We start from the raw sequence: 15,374 nt of genomic DNA, 5'->3' as shown, positions 1-15,374 counted from the left end.
CCAAGAAACAGTTGAGACCCGTAACTGCCACAAGCAAGGTGCCTCGGCCCTTTCCCACCCCGTAAAGCCCAAGGCAGGCCCAGAAAAAACGGAGATCTGGAAGTGGAGGCCGGATGACAGGGCCCCAACCCCAAGCAGGGGCAGTCGCTCTACCAACCCTGGATGACTTGGAAATGACAGGCCAGCCCAGGGAAGGGTCCATCACAGGCCAGGAGCAGAGCTGGGCTGTCCACGAGGTGGCTGTCTGCCCCTGCGGGGAGTGGATGCCTCTATCAGGATGCTGCATGGGAGGGGAGAGAGTCCAGCCTGAAAGACACACTGGCCACTGGGTCATTCATTTCACTCCTCATGAGGAACAGCTCTGTTGGTCCTGACCGGAGGCTGGGTCCAGGGATGAGACCCAGCTCTGCCCTCAGGAAGGCCCTGGAACAGACCAGCTAGATCCCACCCCACTGAGCTGTCTCAGAGTCTGGAGTACTTCCTGGAAGAAGAGGACTCAAGCTGCACCGGCAGGGTTGTCAGAGGTGGGTCAGGCCGAGCGGAGCAGGAAAGGGCTCCTGGCTGAAGAGGCAGAATGTGCAGAAGACAGGGCTCAGAGGCAAGGGGAGCACACGCAAGGGAGTGAGCCGGCACGGAGGCTCCGGGGGCCGCAGGCTGAGACTGCTGAGGCCCGGGAGCAGGCAGTGCAGACAGAGACATCCACGCGTCAGACGAGCGCTCCAGAGTTTCCTGAAGGCAACGGGAGCCGCTGCAGGGCTGGAGTGGAGGTGGCTGGGCACAGGCTTAGGAAGACCACAGAAAATGAGCAGGCTGTGCTGGTGGGCACTCAGGTGGAGCTGTGTGGCTAGCAGACGGGTCCGTGGGTCAAGAGATGAGAGGAGAAGGTTGGGCACGGCTGGCACAGCAGGGAGAGGGGCCCCCGGGAGGCGCGGCCGGAAGGGGTCTGAGCAAACCAAGGACCCTCGGTGGTGGAGCTGTGGGCAGGGGCTGGCTGGAGGAATGGGCGAGCAGCTGGCGGTCACCCAGGGCAAGCTGGCTCATGTGATCCACGCCCAGGTGCCCTGCTGTTGGCGCCAATGATGCACAGCACAGAGCCGGGTGGGGGAGGGGAGCTCTAGCTGAGGCCCCAGGGCTATTGATGGCTCAGATGGTGCTGAGGGAACCGATCTTCCAGAGAGGCATGCATGCCCTCCCTAGGGGATGGGACCCTCCTCACAAGCCACTGACTTGAGATCAGGGCTCTCCGGGAGGCCACCATCTATCCCCAGGAGAGTGATTCAAGGGGACCAGGCTTTGGCAGAGGCATTTTGAGCCAAGTACACCAAGAACGGAGCACAGGAGAGTGGTGCAGTGGACCAGGGACCTGGGACCCACCAGTCTCAGATGTTTCAGGCCCCTCGGAAATGCCAAGGTCCGTACTGCGCATGAGTCATGAGCAGACCATGGTGAACCCAGAGCCCTGGCCCGCCCTCCGCACCGGAGCTGTCAGGTCGGGCAGTGAGGCACAGCCAGTCACTCTGAAGCTCCCCCTGCTGACGGCACCCCTAGCTTCACAGTGACCTCCGACCTCCAGACCACAGACCCCCACAGGCAACTGCTACTCAGCACTGCCAGCCCTGAACGCCTCTCCCTCTACCCAACCTGCTCTTCTCCCACTGTCCCCCTCCAGAAATGGCCCTGCTCCCCGCCCTCCTGCTCTGGCCAGAGCCGAGGGAGCATCCTGGACGCTCCCGGGGCCCCCACACTCAATCCACCATCAAAGCCTGTCTAGTACGGAGCGGCACAGCGAGGGGGTCAGCCACTTACTAGGGTGTGAATCTGGGCGATTAACCTCTGAGCCTGTTTCCTCATCTGTAAAATGTGGATCCCTCTACTTCCCACCTCATAAGATTCTTATGATCAGTTAATACAGGTGAAACTCTCAGAACCGCGCCTGGCACAGAAAGTGGTCCCCATGAGGCTGTTACTCACCACACTGCCCTCTACTTCTCTCACCAGTGTGCCTTGGGCGATGCCTTCATCAGTCACCCTCACCACCACCCGAACCCATCGCTCTCACTGCAGCCAGAGTGAGTGTCTGAACCCCAGGAATCCCTGGGCCCCCGCTGCCCCCAGCTCTGGGCTTGCCTCAGCAACCCCCTGAGGCCTGTCCCAACGGGACTGCAGCTCCCCTCACAGCCCCCAGGGGGCAGCAGGTATCCTGGGCTCCTGCGCCCATGCCCAGAAGTCTGTTCCCCAAAGACTGAGTCCTCCCCTCCAGAGTTCTCCTAGGGTACCACTGCCTCCAGGAAGCGTCTACAGATTTGCATAAGATGCACCTGCTCTGAGCTCCGAGAGCACATGCCTCGAGCCCCCGACACTTTCTCTCATTTGCTCACTTCTGCCTCATCACCCCGGAGAGGGCTGAAGCTGCACCCTTGTAAGTGCTTTAGGTTCCTCGCTTGGAACCTGCCAGGTCTCAGGAAAGTCTGGAGGAGTGACTGACCCACCTGGGCAGCAGGCCGCAGGGCCATTTCTGATAAAGGTGTGCTTCCTGCCTGTGGTACAAAGGGCCAGAAGGGGCACTGGCTGGCAGCCACACGGCACTTCCCATACGTTCCACGGGGGCTGGGGTGAGACGATTTAGAGGAGGGCGTAGACTATATCTGCATACATTCACACTTAATCCCATGGTAAGAAAAAAGACTGCAATCTATAATTAAGTCCATTTAATACCTGGGAAAACTGAGGCCCAGAGAAGTGAAGTTGCCCAAAGCCACAAAGGTGGATAGCAGGATGAGAATCTAAGTCTCCTCAGTGTTTCTTCTTCTTAATAATAGTCACAGCTATCATTTATTAAATACGTCCTAAGGACCAGGTATTTTGCTTGTGTGACATTATAAAGCAGTTACAGTATTCTTAATGTCAGGTTGAAACGAGGAAACCAAGGTTCAGAGCGGGTGGGTGGTGAGCCCCAAATCACCCAGCTGTGGAGGAGAAGTTCAGATGCTTCCCCTTTTACCAGGACCCTGAATCCCCATTCTCCTTCACCCCTGGGGCTCCCTTTTCCTGAAGCTGACAATCAGCCATGTCAATAGAAGGCTAAACAGAAACACTGGTCCCCAACACAGCCTCGGGGGGAGGAGGGGCGCCATCACCCCCACCAGCCAGCTCCTCCTGGAGATTCCATCAGGGAAATAAGAGGTCGGGGATCAGAGACACAACGCTCCCCATTCAGGTGAGCCAGGCCGCCCTGGGCCCGCAGCTGCCGCTGCTGCAGGGAGATTTATGACCTGCTCTAAATGTCACCTTTTCAACTCCCCGCGCTGGCTCCACCACCTTTGGACTCAGCACGGGATGGACTGCTAGCCAAGCGTGGCCAGGGAGACGTGCCGTCGCTCACCGCCACACACAAACACTCCCAGGAAAGGGCCTGGCCAGCCAGAAGCGGGGGCGCCGTAGGCACCAGGCACCCCCTACCTGCAGCCCGCGATGAGTTCATCCATCAGCTGAGCCACCAGGGAGTCCACGTCCTCGGCAGAGCACTGAGCCTTCAGGGCCAAGTGGACTTGCTCCAGGCCGGCTTCCTGTGGAATGGGCGGGCAGGGGTCAGGAAGGTCACCGTGGGGCGGACCCTCAATCCCCAGGTCCTGTCACCACAGCCCAGCCCCTGAACCAAAAAGAAAAGAACAGTGAGAGCCAAGAAGGCAGAGTACGGACCCCACAAGCCAGCAGCTGTCGTGGCTCAAGAACTTTCCAGAGTTCCCTGCATCAAACATCCAAATTCCCAGACTGGGGACTCCCACTGCGCTTGTGTATCTTGCTCTCCACGGCCCCATCAAGCCAGGTCTCACAGGTAAGTGACCTCGGAGCCAGCTCCAGTTCCCACCTGGCACCCTCTCTCCTTTCCAAACCTTAGCACCCAGGCAGGCTCGGATCCCATTCTCCTTCCTCCGGGCGTGCTCAGACAACCTGTCATAGCAGGCCTTCCCTCCCCAAACTCCTACTCGTGCCCCCATTGCAACTGGTCTCCTCCAGGGAGCCCTCCATCGCCAGGCCTCAGGCCCGCATTAGGAGACAGAGATCTCCCAAAAGGCCACCCTCAGGCCGAGGACTTGCCCCTCCGTCCACTCCCCCACCCCTTGCCTACCTCCTCTGCCTTCCTGAGCCTGTGCTCCACCCTGGGCCCACCGTGCTGCGGACAGACAGGCCCCGGAAGGAACAGCCAGCCGCTGTCTGCCAGGCATGGCCTGGGAGAGAACAGATGGCCAAGAAGATGCTGGACTTGCACAAAGTCAACTCCAAGTTCTCCCAAACCTAGGTGTGGACTGGTCCTTCCCTCCCAGAGGACTGCGGGTCTCAGGGAAAGTGTGGGTCATCGTGGTCCCCACCTGGGGCCGACAACCCCTCCCAGCCATTCTAAAATCCCCATTCCCCCTTCCCTTTCCACCTTCCCTCCTCACCATGCTCACCTCTCCCACCTGTCCAAACTTCTCAACGCCCTGCCCTCTACCCTGCTGCCCTTGTGAGCCCCCAAAGCATGCACACCTCTGTCCCCCCGCTCTCACAGGCCACACACCTCGTGGGTGAGCCTCCACTCTGCGCACACACAGAAATGGCCCGGGGCCACCACCAGGATCTTCCACCCTTGGCCTCTCCCCTCTGCCCACTATGACTCTCCTCTGCTCTCTGGCCAAGCACCAGGCCTGCAAATCCCAGCATCCACCAGTAACCCCCAGCCACATCCAGGACAGGACACACCCCTGACCTCACAGCCCTGCTCTCCTCCCCAGCTCCCAGCCACTGGAGGCCCTCCTCACAGCCCCCACTCCCCAGTCCAACAGAGCCACTCCCCTGGACCCCCGCAAGGGCATCCTAACTGGCCCCCAACTCCCCTCACTGGGTGCGGCCCCTCGCTACCCCGAGTTGCTTTCCTGATGCTAATTGGCCTCCTCTCTCCTCTGAACCCCGCTCCCTAGGGACTCCTGGAGCAATGTCTGAACTGAAATTCCAGCCTCTGTAGGAGAGGGGTGGATGAACCTGCCTGCTCCTTTACTAAGCTGAGCCCTGAAGTCAGGGGCAGCATCCTGTTCACTTCCACCCTCTAGCTAGATGTTTCCAGCACAATCCTTGCTGTGCCAAAGGCGTTCGATGAATGAATGAAGGGGTGGGTGGATGGCTGCAGGCTCTGTCCTCTGCTCCCAGCTCGGCTTCTCTCAGCTGCTTCACTGTGCCGTCTCCTGCCTCAGACTAGGGCTGACCCCGCAGGGCTGTGCTCCCTCCCACTCCTCTCGTCCCAGTGTGTAGGGCAGGACTGCAAGCCTGGCCTGGTCAGGACACAGGGATCACAGGTGTCGTGAGGCCTGCAGGCTTAGCCCCTGTGGAGGCAGGGCTGAAGACGCCCACGGGGCAGGAGGGGTGCATGCACGGGGTGCTGTGGGTGGTGCCAGCTTCCACTCACCAGCTGGTCAGCAATCCTGAGAAGCTGGTTCTGAGCCTCGACTCTGTGGCTGATGTCCTCCCAATAGGATGACAGCACCACCACGGGCTTCACGTTGCCCCAGGGTAAGTAGTAGTAGTGGCATCCTGGAAGGACGCAAGGCCTGGCGCTGAGCCCGAGCAGGAGTGGGGACCAAGGCAGGGGTGGATGCAGACCCCCGCCCCCACCAAGACACCTGTGGCACAACCTGCATTCCCCAGTGCCCGGATAAGGTGCCAAGAGTCCCCTTCACATACGGAACACACAGCTGCTGCCCTCATTAGGACTCCTTAGCACATCAAAACTGAGGGGCTGTCAGAAGGACCCTGGGAACCCCACGCTCTCCAAAATCTCTATGCCAAGCCCCATAGCCACCATGGAATGAGTGGTCGCCAAAGGTCAAGATCAAGGCTGACCACTGCTGGTGTCAGGAGCCCAGTCCATGGATCCCGGCAGGAGGGATGCACCTGGAGATGAGCATGGGGAGGCAGCACAGTGGGGAGCAGACTAGGGGTCCCCCGAACATGTGTGCCTTTGGGCGAGCCTCCAGAAGCTTTCTGCAGGGGATGGGATTTAGGGCTCGGCCCCTACTCTGAGGTCTGGGTCCCCCGCCAGGCATGCAGCCTCCGGCCTCACCATCAAAGACCGCCCGGCTGTACTGGGTGGTGGAGGCCAGCGGCAGGCAGGTGGTGTCGAACTTGTTGCCATAGTTCCCGATGCTGACCTCGAACTGGACGGCGTCGTCGACGTCCTGCAGCATGGTGGCTGAGTAGAAGGCGGCAAAGAGCGAGTACTTGCGCCTCCGGAGGTACTTCTGCAGGCAGAGAGGGCAGCCTCGGGGTCACGGGGGAGGACGGGACACCAGTGCAGGGGTGGGGTCACGCGGCTGGGAGGCCCTGGCTGAGCCTGGCACCCAATAAATCCTGGCTGGACGGGTGGATGGCGAGTGCTCCGGCTCTGCACCACAGCCCAGATTTGGTCAGTAACTGAGCAAACTCGTTCCAGGCTGTGTGTTTGGCCGTGTTCCTCTACTAAGGTCCGCGCCTCCGAGGTCACGGAGCTCTTTAATCCAAACCAGCAGCGGAGGCTCCACAATCCCGGGGAGCCTGGTCTCCTGCCTCTGCCTTTCCAGAAGGGGCCGAAGGCCGTAACGCACCATGTCCCCCTACCCAGAACACCCACCCCGCACCACTCAGGCTCTCCACCATGCCGGCCAGCTCTGCAGCATCACAGGCTGCCACGCACGTGGGATGAATGAACCCCATTGTCCCTGCTGGGTGTCAGGCACCAGGCTGAGGACATGGCCAGCACTCAACCACCCATCCCAGCTTGAACCAAGATGACTTTATGGTCCCCTCTGCGGAAGGCAGAGAGGAGAGGGGTTACATGACTGGTTTATGAGGTCAAGTACACAGTGATAATAGCTAACACTTATTAAGCACCTGCTGCATGCCGGTATGAATAAACTTCAATCACACAACAATCTTTTGAGGTGAGTTTAATTATTACTCCCACTTTACGTATAGGAAAACTGATACAACTGGTAAGCGGACAAGCCAGAACTCAAACCAGCACCACTGACTACAGGGTGAGAAGGTATAAACCCTCAAGAGGACTCCACGTAGCTGCCTCCTAGAAATAAGGCCTGGTTCCACCACTTGCTGCTCTGCTACCTTTGAGCCTCAGTGTTCCCATCTGTGAAACGGGGATACTCAGAGCAGCCACCTGGCAGGTGCTAGGAGGACTCAGTGACATCAGGAGTATCATCAGCATAGTGTCTGACACACAGTCAGTGAGCCATAAGTGTTAGCTGCTGCTGCTGCTGCTGCTGCTAAGTCACTTCAGTCGTGTCCGACTCTGTGTGACCCCATAGACGGCAGCCCACCAGGCTCCCCTGTCCCTGGGATTCTCCAGGCAAGAACACTGGAGTGGGTTGCCATTTCCTTCTTCAATGTGTGAAAGTGAAGTCGCAGTGTTAGCTATTCTTACATTATTACTATTTTAAAATAGCCTGTCATCTCGCATAAGCACTAGACTTTAAAATACTTCTATTTATCTTCTTTTTGCTCAGACGATAAAGAATCTGTCTGGAATGCAGGAGACTAGGGTTTGATCCCTGGGTCAGAAAGATCCCCTGGAGGAGAGCACGGCTACCCACTCCAGTACTCTTGGCTGGAGAATCCCATAGACAGAGGATCCTGGCGAGGTACAGTCAATGGGGTTGAAAAGAGTCAAACACGACTGAGCAACTAACACTTTCATTTCAGGAACACTTTTCACTTTTTATCTTCTTTGAGCCTCTGAACACTCCTCAGGAAGGCAGACCAGGTGCTGGGTTACTCTGAGGCCCAGAGGTGTGAAGGCATGTGAGTATGGGTGGAGCTGAGCCCTCCTGCACCAGCCTCACTTGGCCACCGCCCTCCTGGCCCCTCCCAGGGCCACGCCCCTCACCTCTACCCGAAGGATGTCATCGGCAGAGAGAGCCTCCACTTTCTGTTCACTGTGCTCCACCAGCTTGGTCTCCAGGGAGAGCAGGAGCCGGCCTCGGTAGGCCACGCCTTCTCCCTGAGAGGGAAGGTAGGATCACCAGAAGCACGGGCAATGGAGGGGAGAAGGGAGAGGGAAGGAGCCTCATCTGGCCCAGAGGTCACCCATCTCCCAGGAAACCAGCAGGGCCCTGAGCCGCACCCCATCACTCTGCAGATGAGGAAACGGTGGCTCAGTGGGTTCAAGGGACATGCCACCCTGATCGTCAGTACCAGGGTCCAACTTTGCCAGGGGAGAATGAAACTTGAGACAGACAGACAGATGCTGGGCCCCTTGGGGGCCAGGAAAATTAGCAGGGGTGGGGGTGGGGGGGTTGGGAGGGAATGTCAGGCTTGCCCTGAAAGAGAGGCAAAGAGAAGGGAGTGTGAGGGAAGAAGGGGCCAGGAGGGGTCTGGGTGCAAGAAGGGGTCTCTGAGGGGGGTGGCTGCCTGGCCCGGGGCCCACTCAAGCACCTCCAGGCCCTTGGAGTCCAGGCTAACCTCAGATACTGCCCAGGCAGGCCCCAGGATCTGGGTTCCTGTCTGGCTCACCTTGCCCGTGTTGAGCTCTGCATAGGGATCCGGGAAGCCAGTGAACTCCCTGGGGCTGCCATAGAGGTTGATGTAGCAGGGCCCGAAGGTGGGAAGGAAGCCTAGATGGTCATCCACTGAGAGACACAGACACAGCTGCAGATCAGAGGGGCCGGCCCGGCCAAGATGTATAGCGCTCAAGCCTGCTCCCTTCAGGCCAAGCCCATCCCCAGTCTCAGCGCCTGGCACGTGCACAGGATGCGGCCCCCACAGACGTATAAAGGACAGTGACCCCCACGAGAGCTACCGCTGGCTCCCATGGGACTTTAATCCTCACCATGTCGAGACACGGAGATTTGCATTGTTTTTATTAGTCTCGTTGTATAGATGAGGAAGCTGAGGCTGAGAGATGAAAGGAACACACAACTGCAAAGAGGCAAAGAGACCCCAGTGGTCTCACCTGCAAGCCCATGCAGTCAGCCGGCATGCAAAGCTAGGGCTCGGGCTCACTGCCCTGCCCCTCCCAGCCCACGCTCATCCCCTCCTCACCCTGCCCTTCCATCTGTGTCTCAGGCCATCCAGCCTGTGGGGAGGCACAAAGAAGGCCCAGGAGCCTGGTCACCAGAGGCATCATCTCCTGGACGCCAGGGAGGGGGCCCGACTCGATGTCACCCCATACACAGGGAAGCCCCAGGCACATGTCTCCTCCACCCCTCTATCCTTATGAAGTTGAGATGCCTTGACTCATCCTGGCATCTCCTCCTCTTCCCCACTTTGTGCAAAGAAGGATCTTTCAGTGGAGCAAGTTGGAGGAGAGTTTGAGAATTACACCAATGATGAGACAAAGTCTTTCCTCCACATCATTCCCATCCTTTTTTTTGAAGGCCCTCTTTTGTTAATGTCATGACTTTCCAGCTGACAGCCAAATTTCCTAGGACGGGACTTCAATGGCCAAACTCTGAGAATCCTGAAAAGCCAGGGTGCTCCATCACAGGAAGGAGGAAGAGGCCGTTTCCAGAATGGCAAAGGTCGGAGGTGGGCCCAGAAGCATGTACTATCTGAGATGACTCTGAGTGCTCAGACCCTGGGGCAGGTTCTGGGGCTTGAGCCCGTCCCTGAGCAGTAAGATATTCCCAACTAGACGCAGGAGCATGCCTGTTCCAGAGCACCCAGTATCACTCCTTCTCCAGTCCCAAGCACACACTCTGGCTTTTGGGATGGGGGTAAAAGACCTGATGGAGCTGTTGTGAGCATGACTAATTATTTATACGAATCATCTTGACTGTAATTTACCTTGCAAATTTCAACTTCAAGAGTTTTCAGCTCACCCCGGCCTCCTCCTGGTCCCCAGAGGACTCACACTTCCCCTTCCTCATCATGGACCCCCTGCCTGCTCCACCCCCCAACTCTGCTAGAGAGAGTGAACTCACTTGCATTCCAGGGCCCAGCACATTCGGCAAGGAGGTTAGAGAGTGGGAGGGAATTGCCTTTGAAGCGTTCCCAGCAATTTACATATTCCACCGTGGTTGAGAGGTAACAGCCAAAGTTAAGCTTGGGGATTGTGGTGGGGAATCTCCAGCCCACCACAGGCAAATGGAACACTTCCCCACAACCTGCGCCCTTGCCCCTCCGGTAAAAACCTCAAGGCCCAACTCCCTCGTCATCCCGGAGGTGAAAGCACGTACGGTCTGTGGCTGGAGGAGGCTTGACCACACCTGCAGGCTCCTCTGAAGCATAAAGAAATGGAAGAGGGGTTAGGATGGGCATGGCGGGTGGAGGACCAATTAGGTGAACCAGGCACTACGGATGGACAGTTGGCAGACAGACAGAAGGAAGCAGCTCCTGGACGGGAAACAGATGTGGGCCGAGATCCCAAGGCCAGTGCAGCTGTGAATTTATCACACACTAAGTCATCAGCTCAGCCCCCTCAGCCAGACACAGCCCCAGTGCCCCGGCGTGAGCGCCGCTGTCTGCCTGCGGGGCTGTATGTTCTGTTTGTCGACCGAAAACTTGACTCAATACATTCAAGGAAAAACACAGGAAATACATATATATATATATGCTTTGTCATATTATAGCCAGATAAGAGGGGAAAACAAAGTACAGATGCAAAGAAAGGGTGAGAGAAAGGCGAAAGGGTGAAAGGGCCAGAGATAGGCACACACAGCTCTCCACCCCACAGACAGGTTGACTGCATGGAGTGGAGGCATTTCAAGGCACAAGATCTCCACCTAGTGGTCATTTCTAGAATTACCACTAAGGGCACCATGTTGCATTTTCACAACAGCAGGCACTGGGCACAGTTTTGAAACAGGAGGCTTTTGGCACCTGCTGTTTCGAATGAAGCACAGTGCCAGACACTGTCCATTAGCTGAAGGTTCTACTCTTGGGTGTGCCCTAAACGCAGGTAAGGAGGGTCTAGAAATAAGAGAAGCAAGGAAGGAGATGCTCTGGTAGACTTCCAACTTCACTTCAAGACAAGTACAAGACGCCCCAAAGGAGTATGCATTCCTCAGTCCCCTTCCACGGTCCTCTCTGGTTCTGCCTCTTGCCACAGTCTGGCCTTCCCTATCTCCTCCTCCAACCATCCATGTGTGGCCCAGTCTGGGGTCCTGATTGACCTGGGGTTGTGTTTGGTGAAATACCTAATCATTTTCGTTCACTGATCACCTTTACCTACTCTTCTCCTTCAAGAAATAATACCTATTGCTGTTTCCCTATAGCTCCAGGATCACAATTAAGAGCCAAGAGCTGAGCAAAGCACTGTGGCAGGAAGGAAGAATGAGCAGAGACACAGGAAGAAAGGGCATGGGGAAGAGAGAACATGGATACAAGGACAGAGCTGACCAAGGGAGCGCAGAGGTGGCCTGGAGGGTGAGGGGGGCTGAGGCCCTGGGACCCAGCCCCTCAGCTCCGCACAGCCGGCCTCAGCTGGGAATGCCGGCTGGCAGGAGTCAGACTGCATAAACCGTAGTTCACGGCCATTTTCATATCCACAGGAGTAGGTTTTCATCAGGAGGGGAGTGAGGCCTCTGGTCATAAGGGAGTTTCAGCAACCACAGAGGACCAACCCGGGCACAGCTGCACCCCCAGGAGAGCACGACCAGGGCCCGCCGGAAGGAAACAGATTCCACTTTAAGCTCCTTCGAATGATTACAAACAGGCCCGGCCAGTTATCTAGGGCTAATGAGGCCAAGGTATAGTTCCGACCCCCATGTGCTTCTCGCAGAAGCAAACACAGCTTTCCACCCACAGACCAACTCTGCGTTCCGGCTGCAAACTAGTGCCCGGCCCAGACACAGCTGGCCCCTAGTCCCACCGGTCATCTGAACAACATGTGCCTCTGGCGGCTGGGAGGACCGAGCTAGGGGCTGCCAAGCAGCCTGGTTCCCAAGCACACCTTTTTCACTAATTGCCCCACTGATTCGCTGGTTTGTTCCGCAAACCTGACAGGCACACAATGAGGCATGGTAAGACAGGGCCCTGCCGACAACTAAGGCCAACGACTCCTATTCGGGGGCAGGGTCACAGGTCTCCAGGTGCGAGGGTCATGCTTGTGTCTGCAGACAGCTCATAAAGTCAAGGGCAGAGTCATCAGTGAAGCCACCCAAGACAAAGCCTCCATTTAGTCCTCACCACTCTTCTGCCAAAACACAAGTGTTCTCGTGTGTTTTCCCTAAGCCCAAGGAATAGGGGCTGGGGAAGCCCCAAAACACAGACGAACGCTCCCAGTTTTGTGGCCTGAGCAGCCCAGCCCAGCTCCCTCACCTGCAGAAGTACAGGGCAGGCCCTCCCAGCTCAGGACCCCCTTCTCCTGGAGCATCTGAGGCCATTACCTGCGGCCAGCCCAGCCGCTCCCTCTGCCTCTCAGCACATCTCCCACGCCCACGGCTTGGCTGCCTGACTCCAGCCCGCGCCAGGCAGGAGGAGAAACCAAGAACTGCTGGGAAATCCTCATCATCTATGTTCCAAAGACAAAAAGAAACGAACTTTGGGTTTCATAGCCGTGGAAAAAATTGCCTGAGAGCTATTTATGTAGCATGATTTTCACATGTACAAAGTTATAAAAGGATTTGTGTAGGTTTCATAGGGCTCATGTGCCTGCTACCTTCCTTTGACTGAGGCTTCTCAGGAAAGCACTCCTCATTAAAAAAAAAAAAAAAATTTTTTTTTTACTAAATGCTTTGGAGCATAGGGTCCAAGGAATACTTAAGTGTGCCTAGGCAAACTTGCGGGCAGAAGTGCTTAAGAGGCTAGTGTTAGGTCCTGTCCCAGCCGGAAATAAAAACAAAAACACAAAAACAAAAACTCCTGGCTGGATCAAATAATCTGGTGAACCGTGAGGCTGGAGAACATAGAGAAAGAATCCATTTTTATAGTTTGGTTTAGTTTGAGCTTTGAGAGTAGTGGGAAAAAGCAAGGGCCACGCATCACCCAGATATTCTAGAACATCCTAGGGTGGAGAAAAACGAAAAGAGCTCAAAGTTGGAGTAGGAGGTGGCCTCAGGACAAGTGGGAGAAGCTTGCCTGGGAGGCAGGCAAGGGCTAACCTTCCAGACCTAGAGAGAGCTTGAGAAGAAAGGCTCCAGTCTGAGCAATAAGTCTAACTGTTTTATTGCTACCAAGATCAAGCTATTTAACTGTATTTAAAACTGGTTAGCTGGTGACAAGACGGAGAAGGCAATGGCAAGCCACTCCAGTACTCTTGCCTAGAAAATCCCATGGATGGAGGAGCCTGGTAGGCTGCAGTCCGTGGGGTCGCTAAAGGTCGGACACAACTGAGCGACTTCACTTTCACTTTTCACTTTCACACATTGGAGAAGGAAATGGCAACCCACTCCAGTGTTCTTGCCTGGAGAATCCCAGGGACAGGGGAGCCTGGTGGGCTTCCGTCTATGGGGTCACACAGAGTCGGACACGACTGAAGTGACTTAGCAGCAGCAGCAGCTGGTGACAAGAAGATTCTCATTTATGTCCAAAACAAACTGTGGGAGCCAGTGGTCCATGAACCACAATGGGTTGCCCATGACTTGAGCACCATCTAGTGACCAAATAAATATCTTTCTCATGTTCCCGTTCAAATACTCATGATGACCCTGGAAAACAGCAAGGTCAGCACCTCGACCAGACATGAAGGCTGATGGGGGCACAGGTATCTGCTGACAGCAGGCAGAGCTATAGCCTCGTGAAACAGTGGCTGCTGGAAAACAGCCAGAAAGGCACTTTGTGCCTCTACCAACATTTGCCCCTGGACTGAGAGACAGGGACAGCACTAGCCAGCAAACTGGAGAAGAGGTTCCTTCCATGCAGGAGTTCTGATCCATGAGGAGCCTAGAACAGTGTCTCTCCCACCCACCTCCATGATACACTGCCCTCACTTCCCATCTTTCTACCTCTGCATCCAACCATCGGAACAGCAACTACAGGAGGACCGCATCCTGGGACCAGCAGTTCCCACAGTCAGGACGGGGAGGGACTGGGGCAGGAGAAACCCTTATAGCAGGGGCTTCTGGGAGGGAGTTTTGGTATATTCCAACAATTACAAGTATCAGTGATGAAATGAGCATGGCAGAGAGCAGCTAGATGTTAACGCATCGGGAGGGCAACTGGAAGTTCATTGTAGAATTTTTTACTTGTATATATATAGTTTTAAATGTTTCAGAGAATCTAGAAGAGACTGGTCAACTTCAAAAGTGTTAGGTGGAATCTGCCAGAAACTAGGCATGCTAACCTGACCTCCAGATAAAGATCTGAGAAGATGGATGGACGGAGACCCACACATCCTGTCTGTGGAAAGACACCAACACCGGCTGGATCTTGTGAGAGTGTGTGAGACTGAATAAAAGGGGAGGGGAAAAACAGAGGACCAAGCAGGATGGGGAAATAGGGAGGAAACAGCGCCTGTAAAATTCAGGAGGGTGTTCACCTTGAACTCTCAAGAAATGATTTGGAATCCTCAGGAGAGAGCAGGAAGACACAGATTTTGTGGAACAAAACAAAACGAGGGAGAGAACAAAGAGGAAAAGGAAAATATAAAAGGAAAGATGGAGGGAAAGGAAGGAATGACAAGAAACTGAAAATGCAATAGCCAATTTTAAACCACATGGGAAGCAGTAAAAAGCAGAATTGGTACGGGGGAAAAAATCAGAATAGGGATGCAGAAAGCCGATAATCATGATACTAAAGAGCAACATTACTTTAGGGTTTATTGTGTTCCAGAATGTGACATTTATAGTCTCACTGGATTTTTGTAAGGACCTTACAAGGCTGGGACTGGTGGGAGGAGACTGGAGCAACTCTCTTAGAGCTCCCTGGCTCCAGAACAGCTCTTATCCCACCCCACACCATGCCTTCAGCTGCTCACACAATATTAGAGTAAAAGAAATCATTCCTCAACTCAGATTTAAGAATTCAGTCTCAGACAAAATTCAAGAGTCCTGCTCCTAGACAGACCAAAATAATTTTTTAAACTACAAGTAAAAAGAGACATTCCTATAAGCCAGAAAAAAGAAAAACTATCTATAAAGGAATCAAATCAAACTGCTCTCAGAAAACACATCAAAAAAAGCTCAAAATAGATTAAATATCTAAATGTAAAAAAATAAAAGTAAAAAATAGAGATAAATACAACCTTGGGATTTGCTGAAGACCAAAAGCATGACATATGTGGCAGAAACCATACTTCCATTACTTAAATAAGAAATACTGAAAATAAACACAAGTTAACTAGAAAGTTGGGCTCCCCTGGTGGCTCAAACAGTAAAGAATCCACCTACAATCAGGAGACCTGGGTTTGATCCCTGGGTTGGGAAGATCCCTGGAGGAGGGCACGGCAACCCACTCCAGTATTCTTGCCAGGA

At 55.0% G+C, this 15,374-nt stretch overlaps 1 protein-coding gene across 17 annotated transcripts in view; it reads right to left on the bottom strand.

The window, feature by feature from the left end:
* The window catches only part of DYSF (dysferlin), a 229,666-nt gene that overhangs the window by 120,397 nt on the left and 93,895 nt on the right, over window positions 1-15,374 (bottom strand). For 8 of the 17 annotated variants that reach the window (XM_055400236.2, XM_055400242.2, XM_055400244.2 and 5 more), the window contains 6 exons: window positions 10,200-10,241; window positions 8,536-8,651; window positions 7,910-8,023; window positions 6,095-6,272; window positions 5,441-5,565; window positions 3,460-3,566 (listed from right to left, as the gene is read on the bottom strand). In XM_055400236.2, the coding sequence (XP_055256211.2) occupies window positions 3,460-3,566; window positions 5,441-5,565; window positions 6,095-6,272; window positions 7,910-8,023; window positions 8,536-8,651; window positions 10,200-10,241 (682 nt within the window). The remainder of the gene's footprint in view (window positions 1-3,459; window positions 3,567-5,440; window positions 5,566-6,094; window positions 6,273-7,909; window positions 8,024-8,535; window positions 8,652-10,199; window positions 10,242-15,374) is intronic. The other 9 variants (XM_055400240.2, XM_055400246.2, XM_055400248.2 and 6 more) reach the window with 2 other exon arrangements.

This window comes from Moschus berezovskii, chromosome 11 (assembly GCF_049115385.1).
Source record: "Moschus berezovskii isolate FMDL1 chromosome 11, NW_MosBer_1.0, whole genome shotgun sequence".
Taxonomy (NCBI): domain Eukaryota; kingdom Metazoa; phylum Chordata; class Mammalia; order Artiodactyla; family Moschidae; genus Moschus; species Moschus berezovskii.
The sequence above is the reverse complement of the archived record's forward strand: the minus strand, read 5'-3'. Positions and strand labels throughout refer to the sequence as shown.